This window comes from Salvelinus namaycush, chromosome 5, assembly GCF_016432855.1.
Source record: "Salvelinus namaycush isolate Seneca chromosome 5, SaNama_1.0, whole genome shotgun sequence".
NCBI lineage: Eukaryota > Metazoa > Chordata > Actinopteri > Salmoniformes > Salmonidae > Salvelinus > Salvelinus namaycush.
In genome coordinates, this window is record NC_052311.1 from 29,282,152 (window position 1) to 29,306,372 (window position 24,221).

The 24,221-nt window shown below is 45.0% G+C and overlaps 1 protein-coding gene across 1 annotated transcript in view; it reads left to right on the forward strand.

Annotated features, from left to right (window-relative positions):
* The window catches only part of spock1 (SPARC (osteonectin), cwcv and kazal like domains proteoglycan 1), a 254,755-nt gene that overhangs the window by 115,119 nt on the left and 115,415 nt on the right, over positions 1-24,221 (forward strand). The window contains exons 3-4 of the mRNA XM_038992558.1: positions 11,755-11,763; positions 15,087-15,132. Coding sequence (XP_038848486.1) covers positions 11,755-11,763; positions 15,087-15,132 — 55 coding nt within the window. The remainder of the gene's footprint in view (positions 1-11,754; positions 11,764-15,086; positions 15,133-24,221) is intronic.

Genomic DNA, 24,221 nt, shown 5'->3' on the forward strand with positions numbered 1-24,221 from the left:
GAATTAACCTTGTAACCATGTAGAATTAATGCGTAACAAATACACGTTCATTAATGAGTCAAAGGGATGTGGGCCGGATTCAAAACCATGCCGACTCTGGCATGTGTGTGCCGGTGTCCGTGGCTCTAACCACTGGACCACACAGACACTGAGGAAACCAATAATGTATTCTGTATATTGCTTGCCTTCAACATACACCGAGTGTACAAACCATTAGGAACACCTTCCTAATATTGAGTTGTACCCCCCTTTGCCCTCAGAACAGCCTCAATTTGTCGGGGTATGGACTCTATATGGTGTCGAAAGTGTTCCACAGGGATGCTGGCCCATGTTGACTTTAATGCTTCTCACAGTTGTGTCAAGTTAGCTGTATGTCCTTTGGGTGGTGGGCCATTCTTGATATACATGGGAAACTATTGAGTGTAAAAAACCCAGCAGCATTGCAGTTAAATCTTTTCTCTTGCCCATTCACCCTCTGAATGACACACATGCACAATCCATGTCTCTATTGTCTCAAGGTGTAAAAATCATTCTTTAACTTGTCTCCTCCCCTTCATCTACACGGATTTAATTGGATTTAACAAGTGACATCAATAAGGAATCATAGCTTTCACCTGGATTCACCTGGTCAGCCTATGTCATGGAAAGAGCAGGTGCCCCTCATGTTTAGTACACTTAGTGTATAATAAAACAATTTTCCCTGACAGAAAATACATCTACCCCCTACACATTTGTACATTTATTATAATCCACATAAGAATTCACTTAAGACGCGCTGTAGCCTGCATGTAGCCTACCTAAGGTACGATGTAGGTACAGTGTGCATTGTATACAAACACTGCTTCTAGCTGCCTCCTTGCTGCGATTAAAAATATGTATTCAGATATTCAAATTCTGAAGGATGCTGTATTTTGTTGTGTTTGGGTGGAGATGTTGAATAGGTTTAAATATACTGCAGTTTGTGTGCACTTTACTGGTGCTCTGAGACAGCTAAGTAACTGAGCGAACGCAAAACGCCCACACACACTCACAACGGCACACCGACACACTGACTTACACACAATACAATACACCCAAACACACGCGCGCACCCACACACACCCACACCCACACACACACACACACACACACACACACACACACACACACACACACACACACAGAGAGATACCTCTGTCAGAGTGTTCTGTGGGGGTGATAGTGATTCTCTCTCCTTGTAGATACAGGCTAATAAGGCTCTCGCTGTGAGCCGGGGAACGAGGAGCCACCGGAGAACGCTCTATGCTCACCTCTATTAACACCTTAATGAAAACTTCACATAGTTGGGAGGGATGAATGAAGTGAGGGACGGAGGGAGGAAGTGAGGGAGTGTCACCACTGGCTGTTCAGGAGGGAAGAAATTATAGAATTAGTGAGGGAGGAATGGATGTGTTTAAATGTCTACCCATGTATTTTTGATGGTCTGGTACTATGCTCTGATTCTAAGGTCCAAGACACATTTCTAGGCCATCACTGACATATAATATGGCTACCTAACACGTCCATTAATAAGAGAGAGAGAGAGAGGATATAAAAGAAGGAGAGGGGGACGAGGGAAGAATAGAGCGGGATAGTATAATAGGAATTTAATCTATAGGGAAACTGCCTGTTAGAATGCAGTTTTATGAGGCAGTGGTTGGGGATTAAGAACATCAGAGATGAGAGATGAATTGGGAAGCCCTTACCCTGTCCGTAGCCTGTGTGTGTGTGTGTGTGTGTGTGTGTGTGTGTGTGTGTGTGTGTGTGTGTGTGTGTGTGTGTGTGTGTGTGTGTGTGTGTGTGTGTGTGTGTGTGAGTGTGAGCATGGGCACCTGACTTTGTCTGAAAGTGGGGGTGTCCTACCAACCCACAAACATCCTGCCCCCTTTCCTGAAAATCCCACCCACAGTGACCGATTGACAGGTCTGAAACCCTACCAACTCTGTGACTCTCTCAAATATCCTGCGCCTCCTCTTACAATCCCACCCAACGGATTGATTGACAGGCCAAACTGTTAAGAATGGTGCCAGGATAACGCATGAAAATGAGGAAATAACATTTTTAAAATCTGAGATATCTGAATTTTATACTTGAAAGGTAAAAAAAATATATATGTTAAATTGCACATTAAGTTTCATCTTCTTTTTGTCACAAATAATGCAATCACAAAAATGTAGTACAATTACAAATGTGATCTTTGATTTATATTTTAACAATTGTCTTTCTCAATATGACAGTGTTATCTGGTAGGGCATTGAACAAGAACTGTCAACTTGAAAATGCAAACTGGCGTTTTACATTTCAATTTGGTCATTAATTATGTTCACATAAAAATAATATTGCAAACATATTATTTATTTATCATTATCAAATGTGCATTTTTTTGGCAGTTATATATTGTATATCCATAAATGGTGGGCCCAAATCTGTAATAGAAAGAATAAAATCTAGATTCGGTAATATGGGTTATATTTGAACAATTTGGGCTAGAGCCGGGGTCTCCAACCTTTTCTTTGATAAACGCTACTTCAAACAAAAAATGTCACAGTTCTTGACACAAACCGGTGCTCCTGGCACCTACTGCCATACCCGTTCAAAGGCACTTAAATCGTTTGTCTTGCACATTCACCCTCTGAATGGCACAAAACAATCCATGTCTCAATTGTATCAAGGATTAAAAATCCTTCTTTAACATGTCTCCACCCCTTCATCTACACTGATTTGAAGTGGATTTAACAAATGACATCAATAAGGGATCACAGCTTTCACCTGGATTCACCTGGTCAGTCCATGTCATGGAAAGAGCAGGTGTTCCTAATGCTTAGTACGCTCAGTATATAACAAACATGTGTGATGGAAAATATGCAAGCAACCAGTCTGTTTGGGTTATGGTAATTTACTTGTGTTAATGATTTGATCTAAAAAGGCAGGAAAGGTCTCACATTTGATTCGTTTAGGGATTCAATTGTTCAGTGCCAGCAATTTGTTGGCATGCATAAGAAAATATGTTCATTCTAGAGCTTGCTGTGTTTTTACTTGAGTAAAACAAATTGCGACACAGCAAAGTAGCGATGAACATACTTGACACACACTGTGAGATCCCAGAGGACCTCAGAGCACAAAGTAGGGGAGATGCAGAAAAATAAGATCATTTGACGAGGTCATTCCTACATGACGCGCAGCGATACTTATCAGAACAGAGCACAAATAGGCTCCGAAACGACTTGTCTGACTCGGATAGATACGCGACCTTAGGGGGTGGTGTACTTGTCCACGCCGCTCTCTAGTGTGCGGACAGGCCAAACTACCAAACTAATCCCAAACAGCCCACAAAGCGTTGTTGTGATTTCTGTAAAAAGGAAGGGCATACGGACACCAAGGAACTTGAAGCTCTCAACCTGCTCCACTACAGCCCCGTCGATGAGAATGGGGGCGTGCTCGGTGCTCCTTTTCCTGTAGTCCACAATCATCTCCTTAGTCTTGGTTACGTTGAGGGATAGGCTGTTATTCTGGCACCACCCGGCCAGGTCTCTGACCTCCTCCCTATAGGCTGTCTCGTCATTGTCGGTGATCAGGCCTACCACTGCTGTGTCGTCTGCAAACTTAATGATGGTGTTGGAGTCGTGCCTGGCCATGCAGTCGTGTGTGAACAGGGAGTACAGGAGGGGACTGAGCACGCACCCCTGGGGAGCTCCAGTGTTGAGGATCAGCGTGGCAGATGTGTTGCTACCTACCCTCACCACCTGGGGGGCGGCCCGTCTGGAAGTCCAGGATCCAGTTGCAGAGGGAGGTGTTTAGTCCCAGGTTCCTTAGCTTAGTGATGAGCTTTGAGGGTACTATGGTGTTGAACGCTGAGCTGTAGTCAATGAATAGCATTCTCTGTTGGAATCTAGGCAGAAGAAATCCTCCTGCACATTTTAGGCAGCCTGCTGGCCCACAGAGTAGAACCAAATATTCAGTTAGATTGTGAAACTCTTGTCACAGAAGTGGTCATACTATGCAGAAATGCTGGGATTTAGGGAGGGGCCATTCTACACGCAGCATGGGGTAGATGTAGAGCTTTCTCCTAAAACGTAGGATGTTGATTGTTTCACAATGATGTGTTAACCAATTCCTCCTTTAAAACTCAATTATTTATATATCCATTCGTGGTGGTTAAATAGGTTCCTTTTGTGAATGTGCTTTTTTGATGTTTACAGATTGCTATACACAATATAATGGCTCCTGTTACTCAAATAATAGTTGTTGTCCTATGCGCAGTGGCGACCCATCATTCAGGGCAGGCGGGGCACATTTTTAGCAATTTTTTTATGGTGGGGGGGGGGGGGCTTGCCTGTTTTGCATGTTATTTTGGCATTAATATGTGTCACATATCAGTTTGCAAACAATGTAATAATAATATATATCATTGAGTTAATAAAGTCGAATACAAACATGGTCTCTTTTTTGTTATCTTGAGTAAGGCAGCTCAAAAATACAGAGGTTTCAGCCTAGCTCAGTGCTTTCTGTGGTGGTGGGGCAAGCCAGCAGAAAATATGGAGAGTTGCGCCGTGATTGGCTCAGTGTTCTGTCACTCATGGGGACTTTACGTCACTGCCAAGTGTAAGAGGAGACTTTGAAAATTCTAGCCCTTCGGCTTGTGCCATCGAAGTGCCCATCCATGAAGGCTCAAGGTCATTGGCCACAGATAAATCACATTACAGTATATGCACAATAGCTTTGATTGGACTGATCATGTCAACATCATACTTTCACAATCTTAACTAGCAGTCATCATCATGAATCAAGTCGACAATCTACTGGCAAATCCTTTTTAATCCTTGTCATATGAAGAGAAATAATGAAGAGAAATTATAGATAAAATGTATCGTGCCCCATCGGCCATTGGACAACAGGTTGGAAATTGCAAATTCAACAAGTGGTTTGGAAGGAATCAGTGACAGTGGCTGTGTGGTTCCAAATCTGGGATCAAGGGGCTCTTTTCCAAGTTTAAAATGATAAACATTGGCCATGTTGTCAATGAAGCATGATTTGTGGCCCGCTCAAAACAACTGTTAACTAGGAGGACCGCCGCGCCACCTTCCTGTTCAAGTGAGCCGAGCACAACAATATGAGTCCAAAATGTATGCTGCATCATAAATGATATAATATGCCAGGGAGATATGTATACTGTAGCTAAGAAAGAAATACTAATGGTATGTTGTAAGATGTTAGTAGCCCATGTGCCTCACCCTAATAATTTGGTCTATTTACCCCTCTTAATTTTGCCTACTGTTCTGACTGTTCTACTGTAGCCAATAACATGTTTTAGAGAAATGTAATCATTGAATATTGTAAGAGCTTTCGTTGTCTACTTATATGCCCCTTTTATTTATTCTACGGTTCTAACTTAGTGTACAGGGAGAATACTGTAAAAACGGCCCATGTTCTGAATTCTGTCGCTGTACATTTCAAAAGTGCTAAACAAATAGTTATATTGACTAACGTTACGTCCGTCCTAGCTCGCTCATTGTCTTAATCAAAATTACGGATTGCCTCTTATCCGCTTGTCGTCCCCTTATGCCATAGTTTGTACATCTCAATTGTCAGTAGAAACCACGTTTGTTTAAGCAAGTCAGCCATATCAGCTATGTTTTTTTTAAAGGCAGTAAATGAGGCTGAATGAACTGTTTCGCTGCCAGACAAGGCTTCGCTGATAGCCAGGTGTAGCAGTGGTAAGATGTTGGGACAGCCTGCTGTTGGGACAGCCTAACCTTTTTGTGGGCACTGTTTGTCACCGTTAAAGTGCCAGTAAGGTATTGTTTAGTGTTGGGCTGTGTAGTGGCTTTGCTGGCATACATTCCACTTGTTGTTTTTGCCCCACCAAGATTTACATGCTAAAATCGCCACTACCTATGCTAATATGGCTAAGTCCATCTGAATGTATCAATGTGTGCTATGAGTAAAGTCATCGCCTTTTTTTCTCACAAAATTACCTTAGAACCTCCACCATTGGTATGCTGTTGTTGGGTGCTGTAAACTGAGATGCTGCCACACTTCATTTTCAAATTGCTGAAAACTGAGATGCTGCCACACTTCATTTTCAAATTGCTGAAAACTGAGATGCTGCCACACTTCATTTTCAAATTGCTGTAAACTGAGATGCTGCCACACTTCATTTTCAAATTGCTGTAAACTGAGATGCTGCCACACTTCATTTTCAAATTGCTGTAAACTGAGATGCTGCCACACTTCATTTTCAAATTGCTGTAAACTGAGATGCTGCCACACTTCATTTTCAAATTGCTGTAAACTGAGATGCTGATGAGATACAGGAGGGAGAGAGAAATCATAACCTCAAAGGCCCCAAAGAGTCCTTGGGGAGGAGAGAGAGAGAACATCTCACCACAGCAGGTCAGGAACAGTTGTAACCAAACGCATGACTGTTCAGTTAACTTCCAGTCACATCATCATCACGTACAGGATATCATCGCAACATAACCTACTGCTTCAAAGAGGTGTGACAGAATGGGGGTTGGAGATCAACACAGAGAAGGCTGAATTCTTGAAAAGACAACAAATACAACTTTTACATAGAGTCTTGATAAGTGTCTGCTGCTCCATTTGCTCCATTGCTCAGGCGTGTGTGTGTGCGTGCGTGCGTGTGTGAGCGTGTGTGTGTGTGCACGTCTGTGTGTGTGGGTAGGCGGCTAGCTATTTACATTTTACATTGGACAAACCTGCGTGATGTAAAAAGTGTCCGTCTCATTACACTGTCATACATTTTATCTCCAGCCTTTAGTCTGCACAAAAGGCCACATACTCTTTCTACCATATCCTATATATGCTACATGATTTATGTTAGATCATTTTTGGGACGGAACGTTGGTGGAGCGCTGCAGAGATGCGTCTCTCCAACTGCACCCTGGACCCCAAAATATTTTGCACCCCTGCCTTTGACAAAGTGGGCACTGCTTATCAGAGGGCGCTCACCTAAAATGCCTATATACCACTGGTTGAGAGAAATTGTACTTGTTTTGGGCAGAATTATGTGAGGTTTTGTGTGTTGTTGTTGGGGGTGCGTCATGGTCAGTTTAGCTCAGAAAATGCCGCCCTTGTCAATCTGCCGCCATAATTGGCCGCCTACTGGTCGATTTCCAAAGCATTCCTAGTCGATCTCCAAACATTTCAGTAAAAACCCAACGATAAAGCCTTGCTTTCATATTTGTATGTATTCATGTCGCGTTTTTGGCGGTAGGTGCACCCGATTCTGCTGCCTTGTGCGCCCGAGTAGCCGAAGTGTTCCCATTTGAACAATTTATTTTTTGTCGGAAGGTACAATCGCCGCTTTCCCGGCGGGCACGGAGAGCAAATCAAGAATACTATTAGGCCTACCTCTGGCCAATCGGACGGCTCAGATTACAGCGTCTGCAGTACGTACTATAGCAGGCATAAAAGAAAACTAAAGCAAAATTGACACTGTTAGATTTGGAAACTTTGATAACCACGACTACAGAGACTGTCAACGAATACAGCAAAGAGCTGCTGTTTTTATGAGAGAGTTCATGTTTAAGTTTTTACTCAGCACCGTGAACACTTCGTATTCAACACCTTTATAAGCAATACAATGCGTGTTCTTCCCTCTTCCACTCGTGCTACAACCATCACTGCGGTGGTAATGAATGATTAGGAAGGTGTATCGATAGGCTTGCGTTGTTATTATTGCGTTGTTTAATATCGAGGAATATTTCACCTTCTCCGTTCATAGGAGTAACAACATGAATTTGTGCATGAGGCAGAAATAATGCAGTGAGACTTTTGCTATTAGCTGGAAGATGATGTCTGGTCAGTGTCAGTGGAGGAAAGGGAGAGTGGTGAGATGTTGAGAGGCGGACCCTCAGTCTGCTGCCCTCTCCTCCCGCTGAGACTGACCATCAGATGCAGGCACCCTCAGCCCAGTAAAATAAAAATTAAAAAACAAATGATTTATATGTATGCTCACTCAGCTGTGCCTCACAAGTAATACAACAACTGATCTATTACCGGTGTGATCATATAGCCTTCCTCAGATGTTTAAATATATTTTTTAAATGGTTCAAACAACAATGCATTAGCAGGGCAATTCAAGTAAAGCCAATATGCGGTGATGATGTATGGGGCCTATAGCCTACTGCACAAACCTCATTACTACAGAACTGTTTTTAATAGGTTCATGTTACATAGGCTTACGTTAACATAGGTCATGTTAAAAACAAGTCTGAGAGGTAGATCTCGGCTTGGATTTTGACTCTAAGTGATGTTAACTCAGAAAAGGTTGGGGACCACTTATCTAGGAGGATGAGAACAGAGGACAAAGAATCAGCTTTGACAGTGTGGAGAGCCTCCGTGACACAGAGAAGAGCAGTCTAAGTTGAGTGACCCGCCTTGAAGCTGTACTTGTTAGGGTCAAGAAGTTCATTCTGAGAGAGATAGCGAGAGAGTTGGTCAGAGACAGCACGCTCCAAGTGTTTTGGAAAGAAAAGAAACAGGTCTATAGTTTTTGACGTCAGATAAGTTGAGTGTTCGTTTCTTGAGGAGGGGAGCGACTCAGGCATTTTGAAGTCGGAGGGAGCCAGTGAGTTAATGAGGGAATTGAGCAATGGGAGAAGGTCTCCAGAGATGGTCTGTAGAAGGAAGGAGGGGATGGGGTCGAGCGGGCAGGTTGTCGGGAGGCCAGACCTCACTAGTCGCAGGATTTCATCTGGAGAGAGAGGGGAGAAAGAGGTCAAGGCGAAGGGTAGTTCTGTGTGAATGTGACCATTGGACTCAATAGGCTGAGTGAATGAGAAGCAGATGTTGTCAACCTTCTTTTCAAAGTGGTTGACAAGTCGTCCACAGAGAGGGAGGGGGGAGGAAAAGGTGGAAAAGAGTATCCTAGGGTTAGAGGCAGAAGCTCAAAATGTAGACGGATAGAAAGTGGCTTTAGAAGCGGACACAGAGGAAGAGACCGTAGAGAGGAGGGAGTGAAAGATGATAGGTCCTCTATGAGATACATTTTCTTCAATTTCCGCTCATTTGACCGCAGCCCTGTTCTCTAAGCTCGCAATGAGTCACTCAGCCACGGAGCATGAGCAGAGGGCCGAGCCTGCTGGAAGGAAAGGGGACACTGTAAGTCATGGGATGCGGAAAGGGAGGAGAGTAGGGTTGAAAACGCTGAGCCAGGAGGGAGAAGAATTAAGCAGAAGGGAGAGATGATATGATAGAAGAGGCGAGAGTAGTGGGAGACAGAGAGCAACTATTGCGACGGCGAATGACCGTCTGTGTAGGGGCTGAGTGGCTAGGGTTGGAGGAAAGGGAGACAAAAGGAAACAAAGTAGTGATCAGAGACCTGGAGGGGGGTTGCAGTGAGATTAGTAGGCAAACAGCCTCTAGTAAAGATGAGGTCAAGTGTATTGCCTGCCTTGTGAGTTGGAGGGGATTGGGAATGTGTGAGGTCAAAAGAGGCAAGGAAGGGAAAGAGAGAGTTGGATTATGAATCGAAGGCAGACGTCGGGAGGTTGAAGTCGCCAAGTACAAAGAGTGGTGAGCCATCGTCAGGAAATGAGCTCATCAAGGTGCCAAGCTCATTGAGGGAATCTCAAAGGACCCTTGTTGGCGATAGATGACAACAATGTTAAGGCTGAGTAGACAAGTGACATCTAACTGTTTACCAGGCTGACGCCATACATTATTCATATTTAATCACTGGATGTTTAACCCTGTGGTGCTGGGACTGCATTGGCCCTCCCATCAGAGAGATACACTCTATGTGTGTGTGTGTGTGTGTGTGTGTGTGTGTGTGTGTTGTGCATTTATGACATTTAATGATGCTATAGGAGGTCTTCAAAGAATGCTTTGACACACACACTGCATGCTGGCTAATTATTTCCTAGGCCCTCGCTCACCAGGCCATAGTTCCTAGCCTCCCGCTCACTAGCCCCTAGCTCCCAGGCCCTTTCTCACTACCCTATAGTTCCTAGGCCCTTACTCACTAGCCCCAAGTTCCTAGCCTCTCACTCACTAGCCCCAAGTTTCTAGCCTCTCACTCACTAGCCCCTAGCTCTTATGCTCTTTCTCCTACCCCATAGTTCCTAGCCTTTTGCTCACTAGCCATTAGCTCGTAGTTCCTAGGCCCTCACTTACTAGCTCCTAGCTCCTAGGCTCTCGCTCACTAGCCCCTAGTCACTCACTCACTAGCCCCTAACCACTCGCTCATTAGCCCTTTACTCACTGGACCCTAGTTCCTGACCTAGCCCCTCTCTCACTAGCCCATAGTTCCTAGCCACTCGTTCACTAGCTCTTCGCTCACTAGTTCCCGGCCCGTCACTCACTAGCCCCTAGTCACTCACCAGTGCAGATCTTGAAGGCCTGGCTAGGGATCTGAAAGGGATCATAACTCACCTTGAGAAATCTCCAAACTTCAGACCGGCACATATGAATGACTCTCGTCATCTGAGAAGGTTGGAGAAAACAAGCTTATACGTCGGCACCACAATCATATTCCGAACATCCCTGGCAGAAATACTTGTACTATTTTGACATTAACACTTGAAAGAGAGAGGGCGATAGAAGAGAGAGAGAGAGGCCTGGACATAAAAAGAGAATACGATAATAAAAGACACATACCTCCTTGCAGTCTCTTTTGAGGGGTTTGAATGAGACGAACAATGAGATGGGTTTGGCTAAATTGCCTGTTCCTGGTTGACTGATGAGTGTGCTTAATATTTAATAGGAGATCCATGCATTCATTATGCCCGCAGAGGGGGGAAGGTCACCACACAGCCTTCCACAGAATAATAACACATATTCTCAGGGTCACCATTGATAATGGGAGAGTTGGGATATGCGAAAAAAAGAAGAAAAAAACATTTCCAGTTCACACATGCGTATATTTGTAAAATAGAACAAACATAAGCACCCACCAAATTATGTATTATTATGTTTATTTATTATTATATTCTCACATCTATCATTAACACTACCAGTAATAGCCTAGTACAAAAAAAAAAAAAAAAAAAAAAAAGTATGAATGTATGTACTTGTAAGTCGCTCTGGATAAGAGCGTCTGCTAAATGACTTAAATGTAACCTTTAATAACACACTGCTGATACATGGGGAAGGGTTGAACTGCTGGGAGGGTGCTAGTTGTCAGTGAGATGCATCACACACACACACACACACACACACACACACACACACACACACACACACACAGTCGAAGACACACGCACACACACACACACACACAGTCGAAGACACACACACACACACACACACACACACACACACACACACACACACACACACACACACACACACACACACACACACACACACACACACACAGTCGAAGACAAACACACAGGCAGAAGACTGGAGCTCTATTTCTATTTCGCCCTCTCTCTCTCTCTCCTTCTCCACCACTGTATCCCCCCTCTCTCAGTTGGTGTCATTTTCTCTTTGCGTTTGAAATTACATGTCGCAACGAATAAGGCTGTCTCACTCTTAACACCAGTGGGGGACTGCGTTTGTGTGTGTGCGTGCATGTGACAGCAGCGCAATCACATGAATACACCCATAGATTGCTTTTAATGATTGTCTACGTGCATAATCTCTTTGTATTCTGAAAGGGTAGCATGCTGCCTTTGTTCAAAATGTGATGTACATTACAGATTCCATTATAAATGACCAGTCTCTCCTTCTCCCCTTCTTTTCTGCAACCCTCTGCAATCATTGAAGGAAGTTGAGGTAAGTTATTGATTTATCTTTCAAATTGTGTAACTCCATTTTGTGATTCACTCCGATGCTCTGGAAAGCTACAGAGAGGGAGTTAGAGAACGAATACGTGCATCGGAAATATTGTTTGGAGATGGAGCTTTCTCACATTGGAAACACAATGGCGTGCAATGCCAGACACTGATGCAGTGCGGTATGTCCCTCTGGGCTTGTTGTAGTGCTGCTGATACGTGTATGTTTGTCAAAGCCACGTCAAAACTCTTAACATAGGAGATTAGAGACACGAGACTACTTCTAAATGGCAGCTGTCAGAATCCACTGTAGCGAGAGGGCGATGCACCTTGATGCGATTAACGAGGATCAGAAGAAGGTTAACGGAGTTCAGGTTGACTGTGGCTGCGTTCCCAATGGCATCCTATTCCCTATGTAGGGCAGTATTACATAGGGAATAGGGTGCCGTTTGTCCTACTGAAGTAAAATCCAGTCGTGTACCGTAGTACCCTGGCGCTGTACGCCATTATGTCTGGTATTATCCTGGCTGGATCGCAGCTTGGTGCAGAGCAATGTGTGGAGAGCATGAGAGGGGGGGATAAGATGAGGCCAGTGGTGATACAAATAATTGGCTTGAGTCTGGAGCGAAAGACTGAATGTGATGGGAGAGATAATTTAGGACAGAGGAGAATAAAGAGGAAGAGAAGTGGAAATGAGAGGGAGAGACCCGGGGGACCTGTTAATTGGGCCTCATCACCTCATATCAAACTAATGGACTTATTAGCTCAAACCTTAACTCCAGCCATTTGTAAAACAGGGCATTCTCAGATATCTTTCTCTCCCTCCTCTCGCTCTCGCGCTCCCTTTCTCTCTGTTCTTTTCCTTCTCTCCGACCTCCTCTCTTGTCAATTCAATTCAACGGGCTTTATTGACATGGGAAACATACGTTTACATTCCGTCTTCCCCCGTCTCCTCTCCCTCCCTCCCTCCGTCTCCTCTCCCTCCGTTTCCTCTTCCCCCTCCGTCCCTATCTCCTCTCTTCTCTAATCAAGCGTTCTGTGCTGTAATGAGGGGCAGACAGACCCTGCTCTTAATCACAGTAGGAGGTCTCACAGTGAGTCTGCAACAATCACTCAACCACTATCCCTCCCTAGTGATGCTGTTAACACCGTCTAGCCATCAGAGTGTTAGTGTCAGTGAGTGTGTGTTTGGGTCAGGACCAGTGGAGCGAGTTGAGTGCTTATCAGTAGTTCCAGCAGAAACTGTGGCCACTGAGTGCAGCAGCGCAACAGACTGGCCTTACAGAGCTGGCCAACTCACGGCATTCATCTCCGGCCCCGCTGTCCCAACTCTGTCTAAACTTCCAACTGTTTCTCTCTCGCAGACAATGAGAAAGAGAGTCAGGGGGTTGTCAGCGGTTTCCCGTCATTCTCCGTCTTTGTTAGGTCTTCAGAGTGATCTGCCGCTGGGACCACGCTGAGTTCTTTATGTCTAAACTCACGTGGAGCCAAACAGAGTTGAGCTGGGTTGAGGGCAAGGGGGAGAGAGAGAGCGAAAGAGGAGAATTTGAAATTTTAAGAGCTAAGAGAAATGTTTTTTTGTCCTCCCAGTGGGTTTGATGCTGTTTGTTATTTGAGCTCAGAGAGGATTTTATTCCTTCTGTTATTTACTCCTCTGACTAGTCTGCTTCCGACTATAGACGATGCGTGTTGTGTTTGTCTGGAGCTTAGATCTAAGGGCACACCCTAACTTCTCTCCCGAAGACTGACTGATAGTCACTTTGGTATTGCTGAATGTGTTCCAGAAGAGGCTGCATGAAAACAAGACTTAAAACAGATCAATAATGTACTTTGCTGTACAGAACATCTGTAAACCCTCCTCTGTCTCCCTGTTTCATACGGTGCGGCTTCCTCTCTTTGGGAACGTCAGGAGGTGTGTGATTGGTGGCTGGATTGATTCGGAGCTCGTTCCTTGATCGCAGTAGACCCAAATGACGCGGAGCAGTGATCGATAACTGACAGGCAATATGAAAGCTAAAAGCAGAGCCTAATGTGGAGGAAAGTAGGTCATTGAACTGTATATGTACTGTATATGGCAGGCCAGTGGGAGAGGGCAAGTCAAGTACATGCACTGACTGAGTATCTTGATTGAGCAGGTCATATAGATGTCCTGTTTGAAGAGTCATGATCTATTTAAACAGGGCCTGGTAGGAGTATATATCTATCTGCTAGTCCATTTCTTTATTCCTCTCACTACTGTTGTATCATCTCCCTGTGGCTTTATTGGATTGGCCACTGCGACAAAGCACCCTCTCTTTCTCTCTTTCTCTCTGTCTCTCTGTCTCTCACTCTCTCTCTCTTGCTCTCTCGCTCTCTCTCTCTCGCTCTCTCTCTGTGTGACTCTCTCTTTCTCCCTCTCTCTCGCTCTCTCTCTGTCTGTCTCTCTGTTTCTCTCTGTCTCTCTGTCTCTGTCTCTCTGTCTCTCTGTCTCTCTGTCTCTCTCTCTCTGTCTCTCTCTCTCTCTCTGTGTGTCTCTCTCGGTGTCTCTTTCTCTCTGTCTCTCTCTGTCTCTCTCTCTCTGTGTGTGTCTCTCTCTGTTTCTCTCTCTCCCTCTCTGTCTCCCTCTCTCCATGCCGCATCTGTTTGTCTAACTCCCAATTACACCGTGTAAAACACTTCACCGATACGTACTAATTCAATTCAGACTAATAGCTAATTTCACCAACATGTTGCTCTTTCATTATGCAGCCATTTTAAGGTAATTACATATCACTGTGTCCTCGCCCACAAATATAAATCCGAGATGAACAAATAAAAAGTGGATGTTCTGAACAATAAGCCCTCATCTAATGAGTATTAAACTTCTAACATTTGTGCTTGTGCAGATATAATTAGCGTTGACACGGGTTGAATCGGCTGTTGGTTTTGAAGAGGCGATCCGGTTGTGAAGGGTTTAATCTGAGACTCATATCCCAGTAACATTTTCATCTCAATCCGACTGATCTGTTGCCTGTGACAGAGAGATAATCAGGAGAGCGGATCGGGCTCCCGTCAGTATCGTTCTTTGAGCCTGTTTCTCTACTGACTGTCTGTCTTTGATGGTGGGTCGGGCGTCGGGACCACGGATTGACTGCGGAAAAATAGAGCTGTTTTCTGCCGTTCGGATGACTAGTGTTTGGAATATCAAACTCTGTTTAACAAGCTGGATTAATAGATTTGTTCCAGACTGTGTGATCTTAGATGTCTTCTTTTCTGTTTTTGTCAAGTTGTCTGTGTGTGCGTGTGTGTGTGTGTGTGTGTGTTTGATGAATACATAACCCTTTACCTCCTGTGTTTTTCCCCCAGGATGACTACTTCAAAAGCTATGGTCCTGCCAAGCCAATCAACCAAGGTAAGGCCGGAGACTATGACGTGTGTGTGTGACGTATGTGTGTGTGTGTGTGGGGGGGGCATACAGGTTTGTGTGTGTGTGTGTGTGCTCCTCATTACCAGTGCGTCCTCTGAGAATAACCCGATGATGGATCGGTGTGGAGGTTGCTATAGGGAAGGATGGTCGCTCTAAACACACTTCATTAATGACACACACACACAAACACACACAATGACACACACACACACACACACACACACACACACACACACACACACACACACACACACACACACACACACACACACACACACACACACACACACACACACACAATGACACACACACACACCCTCTATCTCTTCTGGTAGATTAAGGTGATTAAAAAAAAGCTCCAATCACACAGTGGAATCTTTATTTTACTCAATTGATCAGCGTTTCTGCAGGAGGCCCAACAGATCAATACAGAGACGGCGAGGGAGGAACAGGGGAGGGAGGAAGAAAGTGGGTGGGATTGTGATAGAGGTAGAGAGCCAGCCTGACGAAGGCAGCTTGCCTGACGAAACGTTAATGGCTTCAGATAAATAATTTGCTATGGAGCCAGAGTTTAGGGAACCTACTCTTTCTTTATAAAAAGCTGGAGAGCCACTAAGAGAGAGATGGAGAGAATGAGGAAGATCTAGTGATTCTACTTATTATAGAGAGAGGTGGCAGATGAATGGGTCATTAGCCATCTCTTACAGACCATTCAGGTCTGGGTCTATAAGTGTGTTAGTGGTAGTGGTAGATTTGTAGTCATTAGTTAAGCCTGATTCTGATCCTGATCCTAAGCCTTGGCCTCACTGATCCACTGTCACAACAGTCTAGTGGAGGATCAGCAGACATGATAAGACTGATAGGATCACGCCCCTCAGGGATGACAGGAAAAAGAAAGAGGGAAGGAGAGAGAGGGAGAGAGATGATATTTACAGTTGAAGTTGGAAGTTTACATACACCTTAGCCAAATACGTTTAAACTCAGTTTTTCACAATTCCTGACATTTAATCCAAGTAAATATTCCCTGTCTTAGGTCAGTTAGGATCACCATTTTATTTTAAGAATGTGAAATGTCAGAATTATAGTAGAGAGAATGATTTATTTCAGCTTTTATTTCTTTCATCACATTCCCAGTGGGTCAGAAGTTTACATACACTCAATTAGTATTTGGTAGCATTGCCTTTATTTTTTTTTTAACTTGGCTCAAACGTTTTGGGTAGCCTTCCACAAGCTTCCCACAATAAGTTGGGTGAATTTTGGCCCATTCCTCCTGACAGAGCTGGTGTAACTGAGTCAGGTTTGTAGGCCTCCTTGCTCGCACACGCTTTTTCAGTTCTGCTCACAAATGTTCTATGGGATTGACGTCAGGGCTTTGTGATGGCCACTCCAATACCTTGACTTTGTTGTCCTTAAGCCATTTTGCCACAACTTTGGAAGTATGCTTGGGGTCATTGTCCATTTGGAAGACCCATTTGCGACCAAGCTTTAACTTCCTGACTGATGTTTTGAGATGTTGCTTCACTATATCCACATAATTTTCCATCCTCATGATGCCATCTATTTTGTGAAGTGCACCAGTCCCTCCTGTAGCAAAGCACCCCCACAACATGATGCTGCCACCCCCGTGCTTCTTGGTTGGATGGTGTTCTTCGGCTTGCAAGCATCCCCCTTTTTCCTCCAAACATAACGATGGTCATTATGGCCAAACAGTTCATTTTTTGTTTCATCAGACCAGAGGACATTTCTCCAAAAAGTACGATCTTTGTCCCCATGTGCAGTTGCAAACCGTATGCAGACCTTTTTTTATGGCGGTTTTGGAGCAATGGCTTCTTCCTTGCTGAGCGGCCTTTCAGGTTATGTCGATATAGGACTCGTTTTGCTGTGGATATAGATACTTTTGTACCTGTTTCCTCCAGCATCTTCACAAGGTCCTTTGCTGTTGTTCTGGGATTGATTTGCACTTTTCACACCAAAGTACGTTCATCTCTAGGAGACAGAACGCGTCTCCTTCCTGAGCGGTGTGACGGCTACGTGGTCCCATGGTGTTTATACTTGCGTACTATTGTTTATACAGATCAATGTGGTACCTTCAGGCGTTTGTAAATTGCTCCCAAAGATGAACCAGACTTGTGGAGGTCTACAATTTATTTCTGAGGTCTTGGCTGATTTCTTTAGATTTCCCCATGATGTCAAGCAAAGAGGCACTGAGTTTGAAGGTAGGCCTTGAAATACATCCATAGGTACACCTCCAATTGACTCAAATGACGTCAATTAGCTTATCAGAAGCTTCTAAAGCCATGACATCATTTTCTGGAATTTTCCAAGCTGTTTAAAGGCACAGTCATCTTAGTGTATGTGAACTTCTCACCCACTGGAATTGTGACACAGTGAATTTATAAGTCAAATAATCTGTCTTTAAACAAAGGTTGGAAAAATTACTTGTGTCATGCAGAAAGTAGATGTCCTAACCGACTTGCCAAAACTATAGTTTTTTAACAAGAAATGTATGGACTGGTTGAAAAACAAGTTTTAATGACTCCAACCTAAGTGTATGTAAACTTCCAACTTCAACTGTAAGAGCTAAGAGACATGTTTTTTAGTCCTCCCAGTGGGATTGGTGCTGTTTGTTATTTGAGCTCAGAGAGGATTTTATTCCTTCTGTTATGTACTCCTCTGACTGGTCTGCTTCCGACTATAGACAATGTGTGTTGTGTTTGTCTGGAGCTTAGATCTGAGGGCACGCCCTAACTTCTCTCCCGAAGACTGACTGATAGTCACTTTGGTATTGCTGAATGTGTCCCAGAGAGCTCAGAGTACATGCCACGAAAGAGAGAAGTGGATGACAAGAGAGCATTGCACTCTATCCTAGGGGGTTCAAGCTTGGGTCAGGGTTGATGTTACTGCAGCCTCTCTCTGGCCCAGCTATAGGACTCTCCTGTTCTACAGAGATGGCCTGTTTTAGACTCTAGGGCACAACACTGCTCTCCTTAGCCAAGCTCATTCCATTTGGGATAATGGGAACCCCTTGAGGGGGTCAACATGTGCCCCATTCCAATGATGTAGGCCAGGCGGTGAAACACACACACACACACACCAGCGAGTGTTCCTTTATGTGTCACAGTGTCTAGCAGTAACCCGCGGTGATGCTGAAACTATGATATGGCACATTCATCACCACGTAGACTGTGACCTGCTGGCCTTGAGAAAGCTGTCTGAAGCCCAATGTTCTTTTATCACAGGTGTGTGTGTGTGTGTGTGAGTGTGTGAGTGTGTGAGTGTGTGAGCGTGTGAGCGTGTGAGCGTGTGAGCGTGTGTGTGTGTGTGCGTGCGTGCGAGACGGAGAGGAGATAGGGCCTCTTCAGAATTGTATGGTGCGTGCGAGTGAGCGAGCGAGACGGAGAGGAGATAGGGCCTCTTCAGAATTGTATGGCGTGTGTGTGTTTCAGGAGGACTGAGTTTGCGTGTGAATGTTTCTGCGTGTGCTCACAAACACGGCTGGAGTGCGTGTTTTTCACACCTTTAGGCATGTAATCCATATTGAGTTTTGTGAGCGATCTTCACTTTTCATTGTTGGAATAATCAATGGAATGAATAGAGCTGTTTACACGTCACCTTTGAACCGAGTGGAGTATTACACGAGATGTGTCAGACCTGGACTCATTGTTTCTTGTTACGAAAGAATCATTGATTACGTGGGGGTAATTGTGTGGGTGTGTGGGCAGGTGTTTGTGTGAAAGCATGTGTCAGCTGTGTTTGCGCCTGTGTGTTTCTCGCATGTCTGCAGGTGTGTGTGAGTGTTTGTTTACACTGAATATTGTCATAGCATGGGAGTCTCTTCCTGAGCTTTGTATAGCATTACCTTCCTTCCCTATCTATCTCTGTAGCGGATTTGTGAATGTTTTCATGTTCACTGTTTTTAATTCAAACGAAACCTTTTTCTGGTTTCTCGGTGTGATGTCGGCAATGCTTAGCAGTTAGATAAACTTCTGTTGTGTTCAAGACGGTTGCATAACTCCCACTGTCTCCCTGCTGTAATGAGTGTGTGTGTGTGTGTCAGGATTTAAATATAAATATACAAATGTGTTGCCATATGTATCAGTCTTGTGTGTGTGTGTTTCTATTATGGACCGACCTCACACAGCTGTTTGCACCTTATATATCAGGCCAATGGGATTTGTATGGCAACAATGGATAAGTCATTAGCGATACTTGTAATTACAGTAGGTGGTTAGTGGCTCTTTTACTGCTGGGATGGCTGTTGTACTCCCAGCCCACCTTCCAACGTGCCCACCTGCACACACGCCCACACACACGCCCACACACACACCCACACACACGCCCACACACACGCCCACACACACACTTGCTTAAAGAACCACTGAAGTTTGACGTCCGTCCAGGTAAGCGCGACGTCAGGAGATGACTTCAAAAACCGTCCACTAGGGGCAACGGTGAGCGCTATTACCGTCACGTAGGATTGGGTGTTGTGGACTGGGTTGGTGGATGGGCGGAAGCCGTGAGCTCTGGCTCTGAGGGTCACATGTTCAATCCCAGTGCTAGGCACTTGTTTTTGTTTTAACCCTATCCCAAACCCTATCCCTTAACTTAACCATTCAGCATGAATCAGATCATCAAATAAAATGTTTTTATAAATTCCTTTTTACGTCAGCAGGTGTCACAAAGTGCTTCTACTATCAGGACTCAGGCTGAGACCCAGATGCAGACACAGGAGGCGGATAGTACGAATCTCAGAGTTTATTACAGTACAAGGCAGGACTTGACGGGACAAGACGAACTGGCAACAGACAAACAGAAAAAGCCGACGTAACTGGCACGACGTGACACACCCCTCCTAGGGACGGCGAGGAAGAGCACTAGTAAGCCAGTGACTCAGCCCCCGTAATAGGGTCAGAAGCAGAGAATCCCAGTGGAGAGAGGGGAGCCGGCCAGGCAGAGACAGCAAGAGTGGTTCGTCGCTCCAGTGCCTTTCTGTTCACCTTCGCACCCCTGGGCCAGACTAGACTCAATCATAGGACCTACTGAAGAGATGAGTCTTCAGAAAAGCTTAAAGGCCAAAATGGAGCTCTCTGTTTTCTTAGACATTAGGAGGCCTGCGTCTTGTGACCGTAGCGTCCGTGTGGGTATTTACTGCAGGACCAAATCGGAGAGAAGGGTAGGAGCAAGTCTATGTAATGCTTTGTAGGTTAGCAGTAAATCCTTAATCAGCCCTAGCCTTAACAGGAAGCCAATGTAGAGAGGCTAGCACTGGAGCAACATGATCACATGTTTTGGTTCTGGTCAAGATTCTAGCAGCCGTATTAATCCCTACAATTAACCTTTGAAATTTGACGTTTATGGACAAACGTCTGATTCTGAAGTTATACTCTGATAGCTTGTTATACACACACACACACACACACACACACACACACACACACACACACACACACACACACACACACACACACACACACACACACACACACACACACACACACACACACACACACACACACACACACACACACACACACACACACACACACACAATCTTTCAAAGACTCAAGAGGATGATTGACGTCCATTAGTTCACTTGACAGAGCTATTCTAATATCCGAAGGACAGAGTTTAGATGAATGATGGTCATTCCCTTCATTTTCCCAAAAGCATCTCATTCTGTCTCTTCTTCTCTCTCTCTATCTAGCTCTCTCTCTCTCTCCTTCTCTCTCTCTCTCCCTCTCTCATTCCATCTCTCTCACACACACACACACACACACACACACACACACACACACACACACACACACACACACACACACACACACACACACACACACACACACACACACACACACACACACACACACACACACACACACACACTTGCCTGAGAGGGTTGGGCCGTGGAGCTCCAGAGTTTCAGATCTATTAGTGTCCTGTCTACAGAGACAGACTGGGCAGAGGATCAGTCATCTGTCTCTGACTGGAAGAGGAGAGCCCACTGGGCAAAAATCACTCTGATGACGTTGAATCAATGTGGAAAACTGATTGGATTTGAAAAATGTCACCATGACATGGTGTATTTTTTTGTTGATTTCACAAAAACAGACATTCAAATAACGTCTGTGGTGCCCACTGGGAGAGGTGAGGTGAGGTGAGGTGAGGTGAGGTGAGGTGAGGAGAGGAGAGGAGAGGAGAGGAGAGGAGAGGAGAGGAGAGGAGAGGAGAGGAGAGGAGAGGAGAGGAGAGGAGAGGAGAGGAGAGGAGAGGAGAGGAGAGGAGAGGAGAGGAGAGGAGAGGAGAGGATTGGGGCTTTTATTGTACTTTGGCAACACTTGAGATTTCTGGCCCTGGTAAAAGAGCACCTTTTGAATGGCTATTGAAACAGATTGAGAGAGGGGGAAGAGCGGGAGAGGGAGAGCGAGGGGGTGAGAGGGAGAGCGAGGGGGGTGAGAGGGAGAGAGAAGGGGGTAGAGAAGGAGAGGGAGGGAGAGAGAGAGAGAGAGAGAGAGAGAGAGAGAGAGAGAGAGAGAGAGAGAGAGAGAGAGAGAGAGAGAGAGAGAGAGAGAGAGAGAGAGAGAGAGAGAGAGAGAGAGAGAGAGAGAGAGAGAGAGAGAGAGAGAGAGAGAGAGAGAGAGAGAGAGAGAGAGAGAGAGAGAGAGAGAGAGCAAAATGGAGTGAGTTGAAGAGCGTGTGGGAGGGTAGTAAGGTGGTACTTCAGCCTCTGCAATAATTGGCTAATTAGCCTGTGATCTGGATTCAACCTACTGAGGGTATGTGTGTGTGTGTGTGTGTGTGTGTGTGTGTGTGTGTGTGTGTGTGTGTGTGTGTGTGTGTGTAATTTAGCCTGGACTCGTTGAGAGCCTGAGAGTTTGGCTTAGAGGATCAGAGGTTAACTTCAATCTATCTATGCTAATGTGGACTTGAGTTCTAAGCAATGACAAGAAACTGGTCTACTTACAGTATAATATTACACACACACACAGCAAAGCAAATCCCCAATTATTTAGTCCCGGTTACTCCAGGCAATAACTCAAGAGTAAGGGATCAATTAGTCCATTAGGATTCCAGCATCGAGCACAATCTGTCGATGTGAAACTTACCAACCAATCAATGGTCGCCCCTGGAGACCAATCAGTACCAAGGAGACTGACGTAAGGCCAAATCAAACACTCGGTTAATGACACACCAATCAGCAGGTTAGGGAGCTATTTCCCACTGACTGCTAACCAATTACATCAACAGAGTTTCACAAGTCACCAACGGAGAGGTCCGATATTGCCCGGTGAAGGATTGGACCCTTGCCATTGATCAGTAATGTTTTCAGGGACTGGGATTAGTTTGGTCAGGTCCAGGTATAGTGTTTTAATCATCTGTAAATAGAACGCTATAGAACTGGACTGTGGGAAGCTAATAAAACAGTATATCAACTACAGTACATGACCAGAAGTATGTGGACACCTGCTTGTCGAACTCATTCCAAAATCGTGGGCATTAATATGGAGTTGGTCCCCCCTTTGCTGCTATAACAGCCTCCACTCTTCTGGGAAGGCTTTCCATTAGATGATGGAACATTGCGGGGACTTGCTTCCATTCAGCCACAAGAGCATTAGTGAGGTCGGGCACTGATGTTGGGCGATTAGGCCTGGCTCGCAGTCGGTGTTCCAATTCATCCTAAAGGTGTTTGATTGGGTTGAGGTCAGGGCTCTGTGCAGACCAGTCAAGTTCTTCCACACCGATCTCGACAAACCATTTCTGTATGGATCTCGCTTTGTGGGGCGGCAGGTAGCCTAGTGGTTAGAGCGTTAGGCCAGTAACTGAAAGGTTGCTGGATCGAATCACCGAGCTGACAAAGTAAACATTTGTCGTTCTGTCCCTGAACAAGGCAGTTAACCCCCGGTTCCCCCGGTAGGCAGTAATTGTAAATAAGAATTTTTTCTTAACTTACTTGCCTAGTTAAATAAAGGTAAAATAAAAAATAAAAAATTGTGCACAGGGGCATTGCTGAAACAGGAAAGGGCCTTCCCCAAACTGTTGCCACACAGTTGGAACCACAGAATTGTCTAGAATGTCATTGTATGCTGTAGTGTTATGATTTCCCTTCACTGGAACTAAGGGGCCTGGCCCGAACCATGAAAAACAGCCCTAGACCATTATTCCTCCTCCACCAAACTTTAAGGTTGGCACTATTCATTCGGGCAGGTAGTGTTCTCCTGGCATCCGCCAAACCCAGATTAGTCCGTTGGGCTGCCAGATGGTGAAGCGTGATTCATCACTCCACTGCTCAAGAGTCCAATGGCGGGGAGCTTTACACCACTCCAGCTGACACTTGGCATTGCACATGGGGATCTTAGGCTTATGTGCGACTGCTTGGCTATGTGAAACCCATTTCATGAAGCTCCCGAGGAACAGCTATTGTGCTGACGTTGCTTCCAGAGGCAGTTTGGAACTTGGTAGTGAGTGTTGCAACCGAGGACAGACAATTTTTATTCTCTTCAGCACTCAGCAGTCCCATTCTGTGAGCTTGTGTGGCCTACCACTTCTCGGCTGAGCCGTTGTTGCTCTTAGACTTTTCCACTTCACAATAACAGCACTTACAGTTGACCGGGGCAGGTCTAGCAGGGCAGAAATTTTACAAACTGAGCTCTTCAGTAAGACCATTCTACTGCCAGTGTTTGTCTATGGAGATTGCATGGCGGTGTGCTCGATTTTATAGACCTGTCAGCAAAATTCCAAATTCCAAATCTGATATATATATATATTTTTCTCCATCTCACTAGTGTATTCGTCCTACCCAGGACAGCATTAGAAGTCTGTAGTGCACTGTTGTGAAGGGAAGTCTTCGTATTAGCCTATTATCGTTCTGATTTTCTGATGCTGTTGTTGACATACATTTTTTTCATGTAACGTCTTGGTTCCTCTGCGTGCTGCTGGTATCCCAGGAGACAGTACTGTGTCTCTGTTCTCCCGGAGAATGTAGGCCAAGCACACTTCCAACCAGGACTGGTTGTGTTAAACAGTGAATTAATGCACCGATCTGTGTTTTTTTTAACTAAATCACTGTAGTCTCGCTG